Source organism: Macrobrachium nipponense, chromosome 31 (assembly GCF_015104395.2).
Source record: "Macrobrachium nipponense isolate FS-2020 chromosome 31, ASM1510439v2, whole genome shotgun sequence".
Taxonomy (NCBI): domain Eukaryota; kingdom Metazoa; phylum Arthropoda; class Malacostraca; order Decapoda; family Palaemonidae; genus Macrobrachium; species Macrobrachium nipponense.
Window position 1 is genome coordinate 28067222 of NC_061093.1, and position 21781 is coordinate 28089002.

Below are 21781 nucleotides of genomic sequence, written 5' to 3' on the forward strand. Positions count from 1 at the left end.
TCGAATGAATGTTAAATGCCGACCTTCAATGTGCTTAAGCAAAAACTGTTCCTCGGCCAACTAGGATAGTTAATGCAAAACAGTTTCAGCCATTTCATTGACTCCCTATGCAGCAGATGTAATAATAACATATTTTGTTTTTTGTGGCTCAATACCATGACCCTGAAAATTTACTGCGTAGCCAGAGGTAAATAATTATAAAGAATGCCTATTCTTTTTTTAGAGAATTCCTTGTTTACAATATTATTCATTATTTCAGGAGAGTTGTATATTTATTTCCCTTCTCTACAATACTTGCAAATATACAGGACGTAATGTTTTTAATGGCTGGTTTTGTTTTCCACGTTATACAAAGTGAAGGGGGGTACATTACAAATACTCGAAGGGTAGGGGGGGGGAGAAAAAGGCTGAAAACCCCTGCTCCGTAGTAGTCTCTATTGCTCTGCGTTCTATCTTTGAGGGGGAGGCCTTAAAAACTGGTGATTTCGTTTCTTGACAAATTTATAATGATTCGTTAGAAATGTTAGTTTTGTTTAATAAGTAGAGAGTGGCCTTATTTTTCCTCCCTTGTTTTATTTTGTTTCCATTCGTTCCATATCTTAAGCTAAAGTTCTTACATCTCTCAGTCCAGCTAAATTTTTTTTTTTTTTAACTCTCTCGTACCTTCTGAAATGACCCAGAATGGTTTACGTCGGCTCATTCAGTCTAAAAATAACATTTCAAAAGTAAACACATTTTCTAAAGGACTCTATCAGATATTTCAAGATTTTGTTCAGCTAAATTCTTATTAATTTTTAGTACTTAATCAGTTGTGATCGAGAGGCAAGATATTTTTCAAAGAAACATTAATATATTATAAACCTGACAAAGCCACCTGTACCCAGTTCGGTTGTAAGGATCTAGTACCACAGAATTCACTCATGAAAAATGATCATACATGCAATAATCAACATTACATTCTAATTACCTTGTCAGTTTCCACTGTTTACCCAACTTGCTTGACACGCTTCCAAATGTTCAATTTAACTCATTAACCTGCCACCAGCCCCCGTTATTTATAGTCTTATTTATAGTCCCCTGAATATATTATCCTACGACCCTGTTCCTCAATTTCATTTCTATATAGTGAGATAATCTGCCAAAATTTATTAGGTTCTTCGACAGTTTCCTATTTGAATTTGTCATATAATTGGAATTATGAAATGAATTTCAGTAATAACAACATACATTAGGAGTGAATAGAAACGAAGTTACTCTTTCAAATAGCCATCACTGTGGAGCACTGATTTAAACCAGCGTAGAGTCTAAGCCCTAGTTCACAAATTAGAGCAAGATTCATCCATCAAAAAGGAGAGTGAAAGAATCTTGAAAATGGAGTGAAGGTTTCCAAGTGAGTCAGTTTTGATATTATACAAAGTAATAAAGAGCGAAAGGAAAATCTGGAAGCTTTTCTAGCCCATGTCCACGCTTCAAGTGAAAACCACTGCAACATAGGGCTCATCTGATTCTTTATTTTTGCAGCTGATATGGCCAAGACTCCGCCACTAGATGATCAGTGTGAAAGTAGTACAGAGTCAAGTACAACTGCATCATCAACAACATCCACCACTGATTTTTCATTAACAACCACTACGCCACCACCAGGTCTCTTTGCCGTTCAGCCCTCAGATACAACTACCACAGCACCCCTCACTACCACTGTTACCAACACTTCAGAAACCTTTACAGACTCATCACTAGTCACATCTTTATTAACCAATCTTACCACTACAGACTCAGCTACCACAGAACCTTTAACTCCTGCTGCAACTACCACCATTGAAAATAGCACCACCACATCGTCATCATCACCCTTAGACAATTTTACTTCAGAATCATTAACCACTGTCACTGCAACTACCATCATTGAAAATGCTAGCACTACATCGTCATCATCACTAAGTAGTGAACCACCCTTAGACATTTTTACTTCAGAATCATTAACCACCGTTACTGCAACTACCAACATTGAAAATGCTACCACCACATCGTCATCATCACTAACTAGTGAACCACCCTTAGACATTATTACTTCAGAATCATTAAGCACGGTTACATCTCCTTCATCATCTACAGCTTCAGTTTCAGATTCTACTAACACAGAAACCTCACTATCAACAAGTACATTGTCCTCATCACCTAGTATAACTGGCACAGTACCGTCTACACCTCACTTTACAACTGACCTCTTCTCCACATCAGTTCCAGAGGATCTTACTACTTATCCATTAAACAGCACATCAACAACTCAGTTCATCTCAATCAGTAATGCTTCAACTGACACCATAGAACCACTAGCCAGTAATACTAATGAAATAGTCACTGCTATTTATGCTACTTCTACGGCCACAATGCAATATGAGACTATTACAAACCAGTCAACTACAATGCTCGAAAGCTTAACTTCCACAACTACACCCACAGAAACAGTATCTAAAGACACAGTTCCCTCAACTGCACAATCAATAAATCAGACAATTGTCTCAACTCTGTCATCTGAATTACATAACAGAACAGATTTAACTGTGCCAACATCCACACCACTGGTAGAAGAACTCATACTAGAACAAGGTACCGTCTCAGAAAATCCTACTACCACTCAGTCAACCATTCTTACAACACAGTTGGAAACAAATGCTACAACCTTACTTTCAAATCCTCCATCAACATCCCTGCCAGTCACAGCCTCTACTGAATTAACTGAAATGCCTCATCAGTTACTAAATGATACGACAACAACACAAACAACAGCAGAAACTTTACTAACTTCACAAACAGGAGAGCAAACTACAATAAATACAACATTTCCAGCAGAACTAAGCACCACCCAAGCTTCACCTACTTCACAAACTATAACATCAACAGACATAAATTCAATAGAACTAAAAAACACTTCAGCTTCTCAGTCCTCTGCAACAGTGACATCTACCGATGCTTTTACAACGACAGAAGGTAAGAAACTAACTTTAAATACATAAGGGGTTTGATGCAGGCAAATTTACACTGAGCTGCTCACACTGAAAGAAAATGCTAGTTTTTTCCAAAACCTTATTTTTCATATATCTGAAGGATGGTGTTAAAAGTTAAAATGCATTATCTTGTTAAGATGACACCAGACATTGAATTGATGACATTAGTATCTAAAAGGAAAAGTGTAATATATCTATATGTGTGTAGTTATATGTATATGTGTGTATGAATTTTTTTTATCACATCACTGTGATTTATATATAATCATAAAGCTACAAATGTTTAATATCCAATCCACGTCACATCGGGAATATCCCCGATGGGGATGATCACCGAAGGGGAATTATAATTGAAAGATGGATCAGTACTGCTTGGTCTCGACCCCTTCCAACGACTCCAGTCGACGGTAGGTAACCACTGAGCTATATACCATTAGGAAGATAGAGTGTCAAGGGATCGAGACCCGGCGGCATATTTCCCAAGTCTGGAAGAGTTTAGGGATGGGGAAAATTAGGACCAATCAAAGCGCGTGGAGCTGATCCATGACGTCACAAGCCACGCCTTTTAGCTCTCTCCTCAGTCCTATATCCCTTACACTCGCCAGTCACGATGCCGAAGAAATAGTTTCTTCTCAATTTCACAGCTTAGGGCTTGTATGACATATACATTTTAGTCAGATATATCTAAACATAATACAACACTAATTTAACAACAATATATTCTTCAAATGAGATTCACCGTGAAATATGTTATGCGTTATGGCTTCTCCCTCTTGGTAAATAATATTTTCACATCGCAAATTTCTAAATTATATACTTGAAAATGCATGTTTAAAGCCATTTATAAAAGGTTGCGATAACTCACGGGATGAATCAAACAATATACAAGATGGTAAAAATTATGGTATCTGACCCGTTTGTAGGGGTAAATAGAGAGAGGCAGTAGGCACACACTACGGATTTCTATTGACATATGCTATTTCGTAGTAATGCACATTACTGTGCATTGTATAAAAGCAATATACTGGTCATAACCAGGCCATGAACAGGAATCAGACTGATATAGTCCCTACTATTTACAGGAACACGGGTTCAGCTTCATTCATTAAATTATTTCAAGAGCTAATGTGCCCTTAAGGAAACCTACGGTATTGTTTTGGTGATCTAAGTTATACTAATGTAACCAAATATAGTTACGTGACAAACTCATCCTGTCAGTAGCTAATCTGAATACGGTTGTTTTTCAAGGTGTACTTGATAAGCTGTAGTAAAAAACTGCCTTTTTGAGGTGGATTCCGTTTTCATAAAACCTTCCAGATGTCCTTACCTGATTGGTCCTTGTCATTCACTGTGTACAAATATATAAAAAGTTTTTATTGAAAATGTTTTGCTTTTGATTTTTTACTTTTCATACATTGTGTACAAACAAATAAAAAGTGACAATAAAATTCAGTATTGAATATTTTTAGCAAGCCCTTACAGAATTTTTGCTTAAAATTCATTGTGTACAAAGAAAACACTGATTATTTAATTTATTTAATATTCTTACCAAACCTTTCGTACTTGTCATTCATTGTGTGCAAAGAATCAAAAAGAGTATTTCATTAGTATGTAATACTTTTAGCAATTATAGGAGTACAGAATACTACCTATTTATGGAGTTACAGTAGACTTTTTACAAAGCTGAACTAGAGAAGAATTGAGGCATAGATTTATTAGAACTGCGATATGCTTTAAAGTAAATATGGATGACACTTTTTTGCAACTCTCTTTCAACAGAAAATGTTATGCAAATATTCAACACGTATCAATTAAAGCTAGGGATAACGGTAGTATATAAGTATACGACTATTTTCATCCAAGCTCACACTCAATGGCCAAATGTATGCCTAAATTAAGTGCATATCTTTTTACATATAGATTTTTGGCTTTATGCCAAGCACTGGGGCAACTAAGGCCATTCAGCGCTGAAACGGATATTGACAGTAAAAGGTTTGAAAGGTGTTACAGGAGGAAAACCTCAATGCAGTTGCACTATGAGGCAATTGTAGGAGAGGGTGGACAGCAAGATGGAAGAAAGCGAATATGAACGGAAGTAACAGTAAAATGAATGAAAGTAGTTGCAGCTAGGCGCCGAAGGGACGCTGCAAAGAACCGTAAGTAATGCCTACATTGCACCGGATGAGGTGTAAATTATATTCTTGAGCATGTGTGTAAATTATATACTTGAACATGTGTGTAAATTATATATTTGAACATGTGTATAAATTATATACTTGAACATGTGTGTAAATTACCTTCTTGAACATGTGTGTAAATTATGTTCTTGAACATGTGTGGCACTATTCCCCTATGGGTAGTAAATTTGTCATCAAAACTGTATACTCCACATTTATTTTAAGCATAAGGCAATTATTATTTTAGTTCTGTACATAATACCTTTTTATAACCTGAAACAACAGGCAGTAACGCTTGAAAAACGTTCCATGCTCCATGCTTTTAAAACCGTCACTTTCAAAGTCCAAGATTCTTGATGGGAGTCGAAGTGCTGCGAATTCTTGGCGTCCTGTCTGTAGTCTGTAGTGCTAATTACAGGTCATATACCATCATTTTTACCATACCATCAATTTTACCATCTTCTGTATTTTTTATTTACCCCATGTGTTATCGCAACTCTTTCTAAATGTCTTTAAACACACATGTTTAAGTATATAATTTAGCCACAGCCACTTGCGATGAAAATATTATTTATGCAGTAAAATCGACTTTGTGAGCAGGAATTAAGAGGGACTGAGCAGTATTACCAAGAGGGAGAAGCCAATAACGCATAATATATTTCACGGTGTATCTCATTTGAAGAATATATTGTTTGTTGAGTTTGTGTTGAATTATTTTTCGATATATCTGACTAAAATGTATATATGTAAGTGTTTACATAATAAAAATATGGAATGTTAGTCCATATATATAAAAGATTGCTTGCAGGAATGTGATCAGACTAGAGACGCTAAAGATGACGTATACAATAAGTATGTAGGCTAAGTTGACATGCCGTCATCTGTGGTCATTCATTTGTTTTGAAACAGTCCAAGCTCCCTGCTTGAGACAACTACCCCGACCTATGATTCAAACGGCCTACGTGATCTGTAGCGTGTCTCATTTGATTGTGTGTTCGTATGAAACTATGTCATTTGTATGTATGTTCATATGTTCGAACTACTGTCTGCTCCTTCATAACTTGTAACAGAGATGGTAGACGGCAGAACAGAGTTAGCTATCGTCATTAGAAGACCTGTACCTCTTTACCTAAGCTTTATCATGTAGAGGAATAGGATTAGCCATCATCATTGGCAGAAGCGATCAAGCTATCGTTATTAGAAGACTAATTACAATCATATCTGATCTTCAGCATGTAAAACTTCAGAAGAATACATATAGTTTTATATTTCGTGTTTTCTACAAGAACCTCCTCACCATGAGTTTAACACATCGTCGTAATAACCAACAAGATAATACCGACTTCGTAAATGATCTACAAACCCCCAGACACTCCATTGAAGATGGAAGTGCAATACCAACCGACTTAGCGTAAGATTATCGCTAGTCTAACATTACCTCATAGGGCGCCTTATCATTCAAGGCACAAGCCCTAATATTGGTGGCCAGCGTACCAGAAGAACTTTACAACGTCCTACGAAGAAAAAACAGAATAATAAATCATGAAGTCAACGACGACGAAAGCAGCAGATTCTTCAAGCAACCTAGTATCATCGTTAGTGAGCGACTTCAGAAAACAATAAGAACTCTTCAACGACGACGAAAGCAACAGATTCTTCAACCAACTTAGTATCATCGTTTAGTGAATAACTTCAAGAAACAAAACCGACGTGTCTTTTTCCTACGGCAACGGAAGCTTCGTCTCTCATTAGAATCGCTCAAGAAAACATCGTTAGTGAGCGTTTCCGGCACTGCAAGAAACAAACGAACGCGTCTGCAGCATCGAATCTTTCAAGGGCTCGAATCATCGAAACAACGCGCACGGGGGAAACTGAAGCCAAACCAGGTCATCCGCTAAATAGAGAAGGAGGACCAAGGCCGTGTGTCGTTATCGGAACACCGTGACTTCCCACAAAAGCAAGCTAAGTACAATTTTTTTATTCATTTGGAGTAACTTTGAGTGTTTACTTTGCAGGTCGAATTTCGTTATTCCTGTGGCTGAAGTTACGAGACATTCTTAATCTTACTTTTTTTACAGAAATTATCTACATCATTGAGATTTCGCTACTGCGAGTTTTTTATCTTTGAGTGTCTGTTTCCAGAAGTTCTACTGAAATATCATAATCATATACTATGTTAATTTTATCATTTTGGGTGATTATTAATCCCTTACGTAACAAATCATATTAACAGTGAATATGCGTTTACGCAGTGGAGCGTCTGTATTTATACAGATGCATGGATAGGGTCGTTAGGCACCGTAGTGATTAGAAAACACACAAAAAACAAGTGGAACACCCGTACAAATCTATATAAATTAGAGGTAACACTATTTCGGGTCATGACAATAAATGCTCCTTTGCAAGTCCCGATCGCAGTTTTAGCCTTGAGTTTTTTGAGTTATATAAAATATCGAACTTCAATGACTCAACTTAACTTTAAAAATATGGCTGGATTGCAAGGAATAACATGTCTGTAAAAAACTTTCATCAGGCTAAATGCGCTGACCAGGATCCCTCACTATTTCAAATTTTAGCAAAGAATGAAGTACAAACAGTTAATATGGAATGCAGTAGTGATAACTTGTCTTATTAGTAATCGCTCAGTGCCTATAGTTCGTCATTCATTGCTTTATACGTAACCAGCAACATAATGCTAAAAACACACAATACGTTGCCGACGGTAATAAAGAGAAGGATCCTAATTATTACAAAAAGAAATAGAAACAGTAGCCCGTTCAGAATCAAACAAGCAAACTCGGTGACTGTGTCACCTAGTCAAGCGGACAAGGTCAGTCAAAACTGCCGAAGTTTTCGAAGCAAAGCAAATTCCACACAATAAGCGACTCTAGCAGAGTGGGGAAAAGCGATGTTTTATCATACATACCGATATCTTTTTGAATTAAAAAGGATTTTTCCTATGAAACACACGACCGTATAAAGTAATCAGAGCAGGTTTTCGTTTTTTTTAATACATAAGTTATAATAAATACTGGTGGATTAAGCCCAACTGTACGCGCTGTAAAAATTAGAATATCTTGTTTTATTTCTTTAGTACACGTAATATCTTGTATTTACGGACTCACCGTCTGTTGTTCGAACTTCCCTAATGAGAAGTCCGGATAAGCGAGCGTTTACAGATACCTCTATAGTTATAAAAAACATTGATCTGTATCTAGTGTAATTGTAAGATTCATCTAGGGGTATACAAAATATTAACTTACATCCTGCAAAATAAGGCGTGTTTATCAAAGGGAAATCCTATAAACCTTCAAACATATTAAAATCCGTTTGAACAAAAATGAGACAGTTAATCAAATAATAACTTATATAAAGGAACTATACATTTGTCTCATAAATCGTAACATTGTTCAAATGACCCAACAGAATTCTCCCACAACCGCAGTCGCACTTTGCACGCAAAATCTCGAGAAGCATGCACCCTCGAATGTCTTAGTGCGTGTAAAAAGACTTTGCTAGGAAATGAAATTTTAATCCTTCCCGACACTCTGAAATATAACGATTTCCGCGAACAAAGCCCTAGACACGGTTGACTCGCTGCAAACAAGTTAATATAGTAATCCACAAAAACCTATACATATAAATATCGCATTTCTTTTATTGTTGCTAATTTTTAATCCCGCCCAACCATCGTGGATGAATCTCTCTGATAATCTATCTAAAGTAATATCAGTAAAGTCATTCAAGCAGAGGTGATTCAGCAGAAATTTTTTTTATCTTTTACCTGAATACCAGGAAGTTTCTCACTAGCGAGTGATCTCTGGAAAAAACGGATGTAATTTAACACAAAAACACGGTCTAAGGACAAACATAAAGCTATTTACGTACCTTCGTATAGACTCTCACTGAAATTTCAAAATAGAGGTAAATGACGCAGTTGAAAAATGTTAGTAATAGGAGCCATTAGGAAATCAAATAAGCCCATATAATTTTCCCTCAAACGTCATGCCATAAAAGATCGGACTTGGCGTATCTGCGTAGATTTCTGTCGCTTAAACAAGGAAACGACTCCCGATAGTTTCCAGTGCCATGTACCGACGACATCTTATCTCTGTTAGGTTAGAATAAATTTTTCACCAGCTTGGACTTACTGAAAGGCTTTTACCTGATACCATTACCTAAGTGATTGTACCTCATACACCGTTTTCAGCACATCAGGGTACATTAATCAATTTTTTACGTATGCCTCCGGCTTACGTTGCGCCCCAATTACAATATAGTGTTTGGAGACTTTTAGGGGATAACCTACATGCCTATATGGATGATCTTGTAATCCTTTCTAATACCGTAGAAGTACATTCACATAAACTAGAGCTAGTGCTACAGAGACAAAGACAAATAATCTCAGAGTAAAATATCTAAATGTGAGTTTTTAAAAAAACCGAACATGTTTATCTAGGTTTTATGTGTCTAGTCAAGGTCTTAAAGTAATCCATGGTAAGGTGTCGGCTATTCATAACTTTCCGGTACCTATTAACGTAAAAGGGGGATACAGCACTTTTGAGCAATAGTGGGTATTACAATCGTATGTAAATATGTAACTCTTCAATCATGACAGCTCCTTTAACAGATCTTACGAAGAAGAGCGTAGATTTATTATGGTCTAAAAAGCATCAACAGGCGTTCGATATCTTAAAAGCGGAATAATGCAGCTCACCTAACTTAAAAAATCCCTGATTTAAATAAGGAATTTTTTTTTATTGCAACAGACGCCTCAGACCAAGGGGTAAGAGGGTATTACTTCAGTAATATGATAAACAGTTCTTCTCTATAGCTTTTTATTCACGTAAACTAAAGCCCTCTGAAAGTAAATATGCAGTAATAGGCAAGGAAGGGCTAGGTATCTTTAACACTAGTACATTTTAAGTTCATAATCTATGGCTATCCTGATAAAGTCTTTACTGAACATGAGTCCTTTACCGAGTTTTTCAAAGGCTTTAATCACAGTCCAAAAGGAACTCGGTGACAAATGATCATTCAGGTTATTGGAGCCAAGATAAGATATCTACCTGGGAAAGCAAATATCATAGCTGACGCATTATCCCGCAATCCCGCACCATACAGCAAAGAACCATTAATTGGACTAAAAGATATAGAAACATCCGTGCCTATTGTTAAAACCGTATCTAAACAAGAAAATTCCTTAACCCAAGAGATCGCGAGCATTGAATATCTGGGTCGGGGCAGAACTGTTACAAAACTGAACAAAGCAAGTGTCAACAGTTGATAAGCAAAACAATAAACACCAAACAATAAACACTTCGAACGGAAACAAGGTCAGCAGCTAAGCAAAACCAATAAACACTTTGAACGGAAACAGGGTCAGCGGCTAAGCAAACCAATAAACACTTCGAGCAGAAACCCTAAAGCAAAAATATATTTAAAGTATGTGTATCAGAATAATGTAATCAAATGTAATATTATATGTAGGTCCGTGACGAGGAAAACCCGAAGAACACAGCAGATGACTAACGACCAGGTAGTAGTAATAATCTCTTTCATACCAATCGTCATAAACTGGTTGCATTCCGTCATCCAGGTTTCCCTACAATGTCACAGAAAGCCAAATCACTGTTTTTACTGGCCTACAATGCTTACAGATATAAAAAGCACATAACTAATTGTAAACACGTGTCATGGAAAACAAGGGATACACTAAGACACCTGTCAGTTTAAGGGCCTATCCTGTGCCAAATCAATCCTTGAAAGAATATACGTAGAATTATTAACAATTACGAGTCTGACAGAGGGAATAAACACTTCTTAGTGTTAATAGTTCCTTGACACGTTATATAGAATTAATAGCACTAAAAACAAACACCGCAATTGAGTGCGTTACGAATATTTATGAGTGCTAAATCAGTAAATATGGAATTCAACACATAATAATCTGTGACTCGGGTGGTGTAAATCAATAATAATCTCCTTAACACGTTGTGTGAATTCCTTTCCATTAAGAAAACCAATAATATATTTATCACCCAGAGTCAATCGGTTTGGTAGAATAACGGATAATTAAATAGGAAGTGTCAATGTCTTACGAGTTACAACTCGTGATATTGGATCCGAACTGGATTATAGCGGTTCTCGCGGTTTTAAATACCTATATCATTTATATCTTGTATCTATAGAGTTGATGCCGCAAGTAGCCTTATACGGTACGCCGCTAGAACACTTTTCCACATATTCAAGCCAACCATTAATTTATCAAATATATATAAAAAAATATATAAATAATATATAAAAAAAAATAAGATAAATATGGATACAAGTGGAGTCAATATAATACACTCCGTAAGAAGTCGGAAGGGTTACAAATTATAATGAAATAAAAAAAAGGAAAATCACGATAAAATCAATAAGCAAAAAAACGTAAACCTATGATAATTAAATATCCAAATATATATGCGTAAAGATTTGAACTCTAACTTAACGCTTTAGTAATGACAAATAAGCTAAAAGTTCAAACACATATCCAAAATCTACTGACATATTGTCTGTCCCGGTGATTTATATTCGTAGTCAATTAAAAAAAAAAATAATAATAATAATAACTAAATAAATAAATAAAATAAAATAAAAGAGATTTTAAAGTCAGGAAGTCTAGAAGTGAAAATGTTATCTATGGAATAATCCTATATGAATCTTATACAGGGCTAATAATATATATAGAATTTGTATGGAGACCTTTTTTCATTAGTTTGAATAAGGAATATTTAATTTAACATAATTACAATTATGCAGATTTCCAGCATGAAACTAATATATTGTTCAATTTTGGTACTGTTTTTTTTCAGACATTCTTCTCATGTGGGTCGAGTATTAAAAAACAAAAAATTTATCCTAAAGTCGTATCTCTTACAGCAAGTAACGTAACTCTTAGCTGGCTGAGAGCAATCTCCTGCCAAGTGACGACGTCATCATTGCCGTATCAGCATTTGTTCCTTTTAACCTCAATAATCTGCTTACACAGGCTTCATCTCGCGATTGCAAAGCAGGTTGCTGGAGAAAGGAATGCTTAGCCCGAACTTCTCATGGGCGAGGCAGACGTGTCTAAATTAATAACAAAAATAAGCAAATAGGATTTCTATAACAACAAAATGGATTAATTTTTTCTGAACCTCATAGACATTTAGAAGTATCAAGATATGTATATGATATATTTACTTGCAACATTAGCCTATTGCAATTCAAGTAAAACATTCATGGGAAAATGTCACATTTTCTTGAAAAACCCAAAGTTTATTTAGAAATTAGTTACATAGTGGGTTTTTTCGTTGCATCTCCTACCTATTAATAATGTTTTTAAAATTAACCTCAGAGGATGCGCGCGGAGAACATTGAATATGAAACTTTTGTTAGGGCACATAGGATCAGATTTTATCACAACTTAATTTCAGTTAGCATAGAGAAATACAGAATCATGATTAATCTTCTCTTTGACTCTTATGTTGCCTGGCAATCTTACAAATAGCTCCGTTTTCCACTTCTTTGTCTAGTAATTTACTACCAGTAATATCGAATTTTTCTTTGGGATTTGTATTGATATCTGTTTATTTGTTATAATTATGGATATTTTTACAGTCAAATCAAGACCTGGATAGGTTCACTCATTGTTAATGCCATGGATAAAAAAGTTTGTACAGCGGACTCTTTTGAATTCCAAAATATCAGCGAATTCATGTGGGTTAAGTCTGGTCTAAATGGCTCTCTTCCCTCCCCTGTATTTGGATGTCGTCTGAATTTACTTTGCCCTTGTGACAAGTATAATTTCACTTGCAGGCTGATTAATGGAACCTGGTTACAGTATCTTGCAGTACGAGAGTTTCACATCGCAACTTCAAAAAATCGTTCGTCGCAGCGGACGACTACAGTCAAGTAACAACCGCCTACAATGTGAAAGGAATTTCATGGACTTCTTCGACCGACACCGTATCCCGTCGTTAATCTCGTTTTAATGCGGAATGCTCCGGTGGCTGTGGAAATCGACTACAAATGGGACATACTTCCGACAAATTACGACCAGAAGGATATTCAACTCTACTTTGCTGGCGAAGGACTCGTGCTGGGGATGTTTTTCTATTCATCGCGAACGTAATCGTGTAGCTTAGGATGCAGAGAATAAGTATGAGCGCAAAATAGAACGTTGGACCCGCCCAGGCAAATTTTCCCCTTGTTTTACCCCTGTGAAATCGGCCGTTTCATTGGGCTATAGGTGGTTGTCTGGAACTGTGTAATGGACGAAAAGTGGTTCGAAAGCTAGTTAAATGTGAAGTAGTATAACCTCGGTCATGTATCCTATATATATAAATGATCATAAATAACAGATCGAAATATATTTTTTGCGTGTACGCACTAGGATTCTATATATAAATTATCATGAATAACAGAATCGAAATATATTTTTTGCGTGTACGCACTAGGAATCTATATATAAATGATCATAAATAACGGAATCGAAATATATCTTTTGCGTGTACGCAATAGGAATCTATTTAAAGTGCACATATATTAATCATATTATATGAATCCATATACATATGTATAAACAAATCAGGTAGCCTATAATCAATCTGTTACCTTTTATCTTACCAATATCTGCAGTTATTTATGAGTTAGTATATGAATTAATGAATCAGATATATAACATTTAGCATAAAAATCAACGAATCAATCAGCATAAACATTAATAATTTTATCAATTCATATATGAAATATTTTATCAGTTAAAATATGATTTTTATCATGTTAATCTTCATTCTATGCAATTATCAGAGTACATTAGTATTTTCTGTAGCATAAGTATCTTAATGAGATGAAGTGAAAAACTGTATCATTATATATCACGTGATAACTATTATTTACCAATATCATTGTTTTATATTTTATTACTTGAATCAATGCATGTACACCATGAATTTTTATTTACTTATATATATATATATTCACACTCCTATAAGTCAAATGCAAGTCAGGTTTGAGTAATATTCAGTAGCTGGTTTTGGTAGCTGACCGAGCTAATGTAAGTGTTTACATAATAAAAATATGGAATGTTAGTCCATATATATAAAAGATTGCTTGCAGGAATGTGATCAGACTAGAGACGCTAAAGATGACGTATACAATAAGTATGTAGGCTAAGTTGACATGCCGTCATCTGTGGTCATTCATTTGTTTTGAAACAGTCCAAGCTCCCTGCTTGAGACAACTACCCCGACCTATGATTCAAACGGCCTACGTGATCTGTAGCGTGTCTCATTTGATTGTGTGTTCGTATGAAACTATGTCATTTGTATGTATGTTCATATGTTCGAACTACTGTCTGCTCCTTCATAACTTGTAACAGAGATGGTAGGCGGCAGAACAGAGTTAGCTATCGTCATTAGAAGACCTGTACCTCTTTACCTAAGCTTTATCATGTAGAGGAATAGGATTAGCCATCATCATTGGCAGAAGCGATCAAGCTATCGTTATTAGAAGACTAATTACAATCATATCTGATCTTCAGCAAGTAAAACTTCAGAAGAATACATATAGTTTTATATTTCGTGTTTTCTACAAGAACCTCCTCACCATGAGTTTAACACATCGTCGTAATAACCAACAAGATAATACCGACTTCGTAAATGATCTACAAACCCCCAGACACTCCATTGAAGATGGAAGTGCAATACCAACCGACTTAGCGTAAGATTATCGCTAGTCTAACATTACCTCATAGGGCGCCTTATCATACAAGGCACAAGCCCTAATATATATAGGTCATACAAGCCGTAAATTGTGAAATAGGGAAGTTTTTCTTCGGCAATGTGACTGGCAGTAATGGCTATGAGACCGAGAGTAGCTAAAAGGCGTGGCTTGTGACGTCAAGGATCAGCTCCACGCGCTTTGATTGGTCCTAATTTTCCCAATCCCTAAACTCTTCCAGACTTGGGAAATATGCGACCCGGCGGCATATTCGTGATCTGTGTTATGACTCGGCTTATGGGATAAATTAGGACCAATCAGCGTTCAGAATTCCCTTGAGGCAATTACGTCATTATGTCGTCATTCAGTCTCACCGGTGTACGATAATTATCCGCTAGTGATGCATATTTTTTCTACTGATAAGTTATGATTTTATATGTATACTGTTCGCTTTTATCAGTTTATCCATTAATTATTTATATTGCCTAAATATCCCACATTTTCTCCTAGATTAACAAAAATTCAAGTTTAAATAATGATGACAATCGATGAAGTAGCACACTTTTATATATTGGTATGATTCCCCCTCAGTGCTCATCCCCCATCAGGGATATTCCCGGAGTAGAGTGGATTTTGGATATTAAACATTTGTAGCTTAATGAATATATATATATATATATATATATATATATATATATATATATATATATATATATTTTGTTAGGTTGCATTATGTTTAAAGGATCTAAAAATTAATATGATGACTCTCCCTAACAGTTTCTTTTCAGCCATCTTCGTACTAGAATATAATAATTTAGAATGTAAACACTCTTATGTGATGATATAATATCTAATATTTCTATGAATAAACATTTAACAATCTTTTTCTTTAATCGCGTTATTTCAAGTTTCTCTTCATTACCTTCTCATTCTTTGATTTTTCTTAATATTTCACTTCTCAGGTAATATTCATTATCATATTTCAGTCGATTCATACTGCATTGACATACTTTCCTGCGTACAGTGATTCATCTCCTGTAACTCATGCTTTCAATTCACCTCTGCATTTTCTCCAAACTTTTGTGCGGGAGTGGAGTTTAAAGACGATGTTTCTGGCAATTATTTGTCAACTGGTCAAATGAATAATACCATTTTTTTTTTTATATAGCCAACCTCATTCAGAATCTACCCTTATGACTCATTCATTTGTATTTGTAATTATATATTTTAGTATCTGGTATTCCTCAATTTTTGTGTGATAAAGAATCTTTGGTACTTCCTATTTTTCACTTTGTAAATAAATTACATAAAATTATCAATCCTTGTTTTATTTTTGTCATACAAATCTACATCGTTCAAATTCATTCGTGTTAAAATGGAATCATAGTCAAGATGCTATAAACGTAAAATTTAAGGAAGAAATGAAAGAATGTTAAGAAAAAGTGAATATAAAACTATACAGAAAACAATGACAAATAAGTTTGTTAAGCTAATGAGAATAAAAGTGCTTAAGAAGTCGGCATTCATATATTAGTAGTATTTCCCAGAGTCAAAGTAATAGGGTCTGCTCAACTCGGCAGTGGGGGCGGAGCTAATACTGTGACGTCAGAAGAGTAACACTACCCGTGCTTCTCCATTGAATTACTTAAAGAAGCTTTAGTTTATATACATTTAATCAATATTGCATGTTTTTCTTTATACAATCTGATAAAACCTCTAAAGAGGTCACATGCTTGATGTTTTTTAATAACCATTCAAAGTATATAGGGTCTGCTCAACTCGGCAGTGGGGTGGAGCTAATACTGTGACGTCCCAAGAGTAACACTCCCATGTTTCTCCACTGAATTACTTAAAGAACCCTTAGTTTTTATACATTTAATCCATATCGCGTGGTGTTTTTCATAAAATCTTGATGATAAAACCTGTAGAGGTCACATGTTTGATTTTTTTAATACCCATTCTCTCATTTAGTCACCAAACCTTGTTTTATTGCACAAAATATACCAGTTTGAACACACACAGCTACTCCAGCTTTCTTCAAATGTTTATTCTTTACTTACTTATTTACTTACCTATATACTGGTTTGCTGTATTCTCTTCAAATCCATTTCTGTTAACATGACAACTCTCTCTCTCTCTCTCTCTCTCTCTCTCTCTCTCTCTCTCTCTCTTTCAGGTAGTAATATTATCAAGATTTTAAATAATCCTTAAGAAATGTTTTTAGTTCTGTCACTGTGTTCATACCTCACTTTGAAAAGCAACTTTTTTTATGATAAAGGTTAGAATGATAAATTAATTAGATTTTCCAAATCTTATTGTGAATACTTATTGTTATGCAATAAATACAAAGAAAATGTGGATACAGGCAGTGTAAAAAATGGCAGTTGCATTTGCCCGACTTGGCCGCAAAAAAGAAAACAATATCAAGAGCATATGAATTACATAATATACGATATAAGGTATCAAAGTAACAAAATGATGAAGAAAATTATACAGGGAACACATTTCCAGCAAATTTCTCATTAGCACTTCATATCACAATATACTTCCGAACACATAAGTTTACATATAACACAAACTGTATACATAAAGGTATTAATTATGCATGCCTCAAACGATTATAATATTTTCGGAAAAAAGTACAAAAAGTTATTCGTCAGTTTGGCTGGATGTATCTGATGACGTTTCACAAGGGGTGGGGCTAGATTTCAGATCTCCCACGAACGAATAATTTTTTTATAATTTTTGCTTGCGTAGATAATATTTTCTGTGCGCGATTATGGGTTTGAAAATAATTGTAATTGTAATGTGTCATATATCAGTTGAAAGGGCATTCTTTGTACTTTTACATGATATATGGCAAAACGTAATAAGATGAAAAATTATGTAAGAAAAATGTGGTAAATATTTACATAAAATTAAAAGATTTTGGTCCGTATTTGACCTAGAATTCCTCGAAAATTTCTGAGAACACCTATCAATTTTATTTATGCATTGTATAGCAAATTTTACCAGCTTTCTAATCCATTTTTCAGTTTCTTTCTATCATCACCCCTTAGTCAGTTACGCTACGAAACGTGAATGTATGTAGGATGACGGATGAAGTAATTACACATTTTTGTGTACGTAGATAATTTTTTCTGTGCCCGCTTGTGGGTTTGAAAGTAATCGTAATTGTAATGTGCTATATATCATTTAAAAGAGCATTCTTTGTACTTTAACGTAGTATACGGCAACATGCAATTTAAGGAAAATTTATATAAAAAAAACGCCAACGCAAAAATAGTTATATAAAAATGTTATCGTTAATATAGTTTCATAAAGATTCGGTCCTTTTGTAACTGATGACGTTTCACAAGGGGCGGGGATAGGTTTTAGTTCCGCCTCGTGAGCAGACCCGGTATATTTTGACTGGTATTTCCTATAGGTTATCGTATCTTATCAACAGACATGACTGTCCACAAGATCGATACAAAACATTTCAGCAACAGTATTTTACGGTGGTGTTCTATAATCTGCAAGCTGCCTCTTTTTAAAAAGAAAAAAAAACATACCATTTACAGCAGCAGGTTAGTAAATTTTCAGTTCCCTCATGTTATTGAGGTAGCAACCACAACCGCTGATGGTGCACCATTTACACATTCAAAGAGCTGTTATATTTAGTTATATTGCGTGATTGGGCCATTATTCATAGTGGAAGTGCGTGTAATAAGGCCTGTCCACACGACCGGGCCTGATCGGCGGACCTCCCCTCTAACAGGCACACTTGACGGGCAAACCGTCAAATTGCCCGATGGGTTTTGTAGCAAAATCACCATAGTGGTGCCTGATGGCTTGAGCTTCGACCCTGGCAGACGTACGGTAACCATATACATTTCTTTTACTGAGCCATTCTTTGCACCATATTCTCTTTTTTCTTCTTCTTCTTCTTTTTCATCACACATAAAGTAATTATCATGCTACACAATATCTTCTTCTTTGCGGTAGGCACCATGTTTATCGTACCGCAATGAACACACAACTGGCATCGTCGGGCACGCCCACCTCTCCATCGCCTCACCCGTGTGGACAACATTCACGCATAAACCCGCCAGAATTTGCCCGTCCACCCCGAAGCACGCCGATCAGACCCACTCGTGTGGACAGGCCTTTATGGGCGATGACAACCCTATGCCAGGTTTCAGACACTTGGAAATTATGGCTATACGTAATTTTTTTTTAAATACCAATACAAAATGAAAGATTCAGATACGTTCACCAATGTAACAAATTCACATTTAGTAAAAGGATGAAAAGAAAGAAGCAGAGGAAAAATATTAATCATAACACAGAGATAAAGACAAAAAAATTGATAGGAGAGAGAGTTTCTGGTTAGGTATGTATTATTTGGCGGTTTTGTTGGTAATATGAGGTTACAGTAACGACAATGCTCTGTTAATTGAATAACCGTCTACTTTTCCAATTGTGATTATTGCTAATGTAGAATGCCATGGTCATAAAAACTATTAATCCACAAACAATATTACGGTGTTGACCCTTCTTAAATGATCATAAGTCTATAACTAAGGCTTAAGGATGACACTACCCCATACCTACCTGTGGTAAGAGGTATGCCTTTGGTAGTACATTTTACGCTCAAATCCCGTATCGTCAACAGCAACAAAACTTGATGATCACTTTCTTAACGATATTAGATATAGAGTTACTTGTTCAACCGCTTTGGGGTTTCATAGTCAGCGGATTCTCTGTGTTTTTTGTCCCCATCCCCAAGTTTTTTAGTGGTACTACATTACTGTACATTTCAGGGCCGTGCCTAATTGATTTTCGTCGATCAATTTTTACCACAGCATCGGATATGGATCGTATTTGGGAAATAGCTATTTGAAGTCACAACCTACTTGACAAAAATATGTAGTGATGTTTATTGTAGATAATTAAGGCACTTGTCAGAGTAAACCAAAGAAATTTAAAGGGAAACTTAGCTAAATTTAGTAAGTACCCAAATAGTTTATCTTTTTGTACAACAAGTATTAAAGGAAAGGCTAGGTAAATTGTTGTAGAGAATGATGATAACATTGCGGTTTCCATTGGTAATACCACGGATAATTAATAAGAATTTAGTACATATACATATGACAATATTATAAATTAATTTTGTAATTATGCATTATGGTAATATTATTATTTTCATTGTACAATGTTACGCAGACTACAGGACTACATAGCAATTATAACGCAATTTCTATTTACCCTTTGACTATCAGCTATACAAAACCTTTTGTATGGGTGAAATACAATCATATTGAAATGAGAATACAATCATTAAGAGGTGTTTGGTACGATATTTTAGCCCGATAAACCTGGTAATCTTGAATTATAGTAAACATAGCCGACGAGGGGGTGAGGGTAGCCGATCATTCATAGGTCAAACCCAGGTTATACGTGATGGCTGCTTCACCTATGGCAAGCCCACGGGCCTAGCAAATTGTCCCCGTGGCGGCAAGACTGCTTTCGTGTTGCAGGTTTTTGCAGTATGCAACAAAGGAAAGAATCGTATGCGTCGTATACTAAATATTAACAGGTAAGTGGTTAATAAGGCGATACACAAGCACCAAACGATTTAGACAAAAGGGACAAAGGTGACCTTTATAGGGGTAATACTCGAATGGCGAGTATGAAAGAGAGAGATATACAAGTATTTTGTTTCTATCAAGGCCTTTCTAACTTTTCAGACAAAGAATAAACAATGGACGATTTTTCTTGACTGATTAACTACCTCGCTGACTATCTGCAACGACCATTTTTAACAACTTGCCTATTCTACGGACCTCCCCTTTTATAAATATATATATACGTATATATATATATATATATATATATATATATATATATATACACTATATATATATATATTTATATATATATATAATATATATATATATACATTAATATAGATACATGTATACTTGTGTATATAATTTCATTTGTGTAGTGTGTGCATTTATGCGAGTATGTGTATGTATACGAAATATGTATTTATGCATATTCTGTCATCCTTTTCCCTGATGTCGAAGTATGAATACAATAATGATAATTATAATATTATTATCAATACTACATGGTCGTGTGCATAGTTAAAACAAAGAATGTTAAAAATGCATTTTTATTCATTTGCTCAATATTGGTCTTTATCCTCACAGGCCCTATGACCATTTAGTACATTTCGTGGGCATCTGAAAGATACTTTACGTGTCCTTCAAATTCCAGGGTAACAATGTTTTCCATAATGTGTGTTATTGTATGTAAGACTTTGAGCATATTTCAAGTTAAAGGAAACGTGAATTGCGCCATGGAACTGTATTATACTATTAATCTTCTAATTTGACGCCCATTCCTTTACTGTAGTACACTACTTAGGTGTTTGAGTGTGAAACAAAATAAGAACTCCATACACTACTATTACCACCACTACCAACATCCGGGTTTTCATTCATCAAGTGTATGGGCTGGCGTCTAGCAAAGCAAGTCATTGAGTTGGAAAGTCTTTAGTAATGACGTTTTATTAGCCACTGTCTACGAGCCTGCTAGATTTAGACAAGTTTCCCTTTAAATCTTTTTGATTTACCCTAAAATGCCTTAATTATCGACTTTGGACATCACTGCATATTTTTGCCAATTAGGCTGTGGCTTCAAACAAGCTATATCCCAAATGCGATCCATGTCCGATGCGTTGGTAAGATTTTATCAACGAAAATCAATTAGACACGGCCCTGAAAGGCACAGGAGTTATGTATTTCTCACTCGTCATCAATTTTGACAAGCCTGGGCAGAGACGATATACAGCCTAGA

The 21781-nt window shown here is 35.4% G+C and overlaps 1 protein-coding gene across 1 annotated transcript in view; it reads left to right on the top strand.

Moving 5' to 3' along the window:
• LOC135206805 (mucin-2-like) overlaps positions 1-21149 on the top strand; it is a 36103-nt gene extending 14954 nt beyond the window's left edge. Inside the window, exons 4-5 of the mRNA XM_064238295.1 lie at positions 1522-2991; positions 21133-21149. Coding sequence (XP_064094365.1) covers positions 1522-2991; positions 21133-21149 — 1487 coding nt within the window. The remainder of the gene's footprint in view (positions 1-1521; positions 2992-21132) is intronic.
• The last annotated feature ends 632 nt before the right edge of the window (positions 21150-21781 follow it).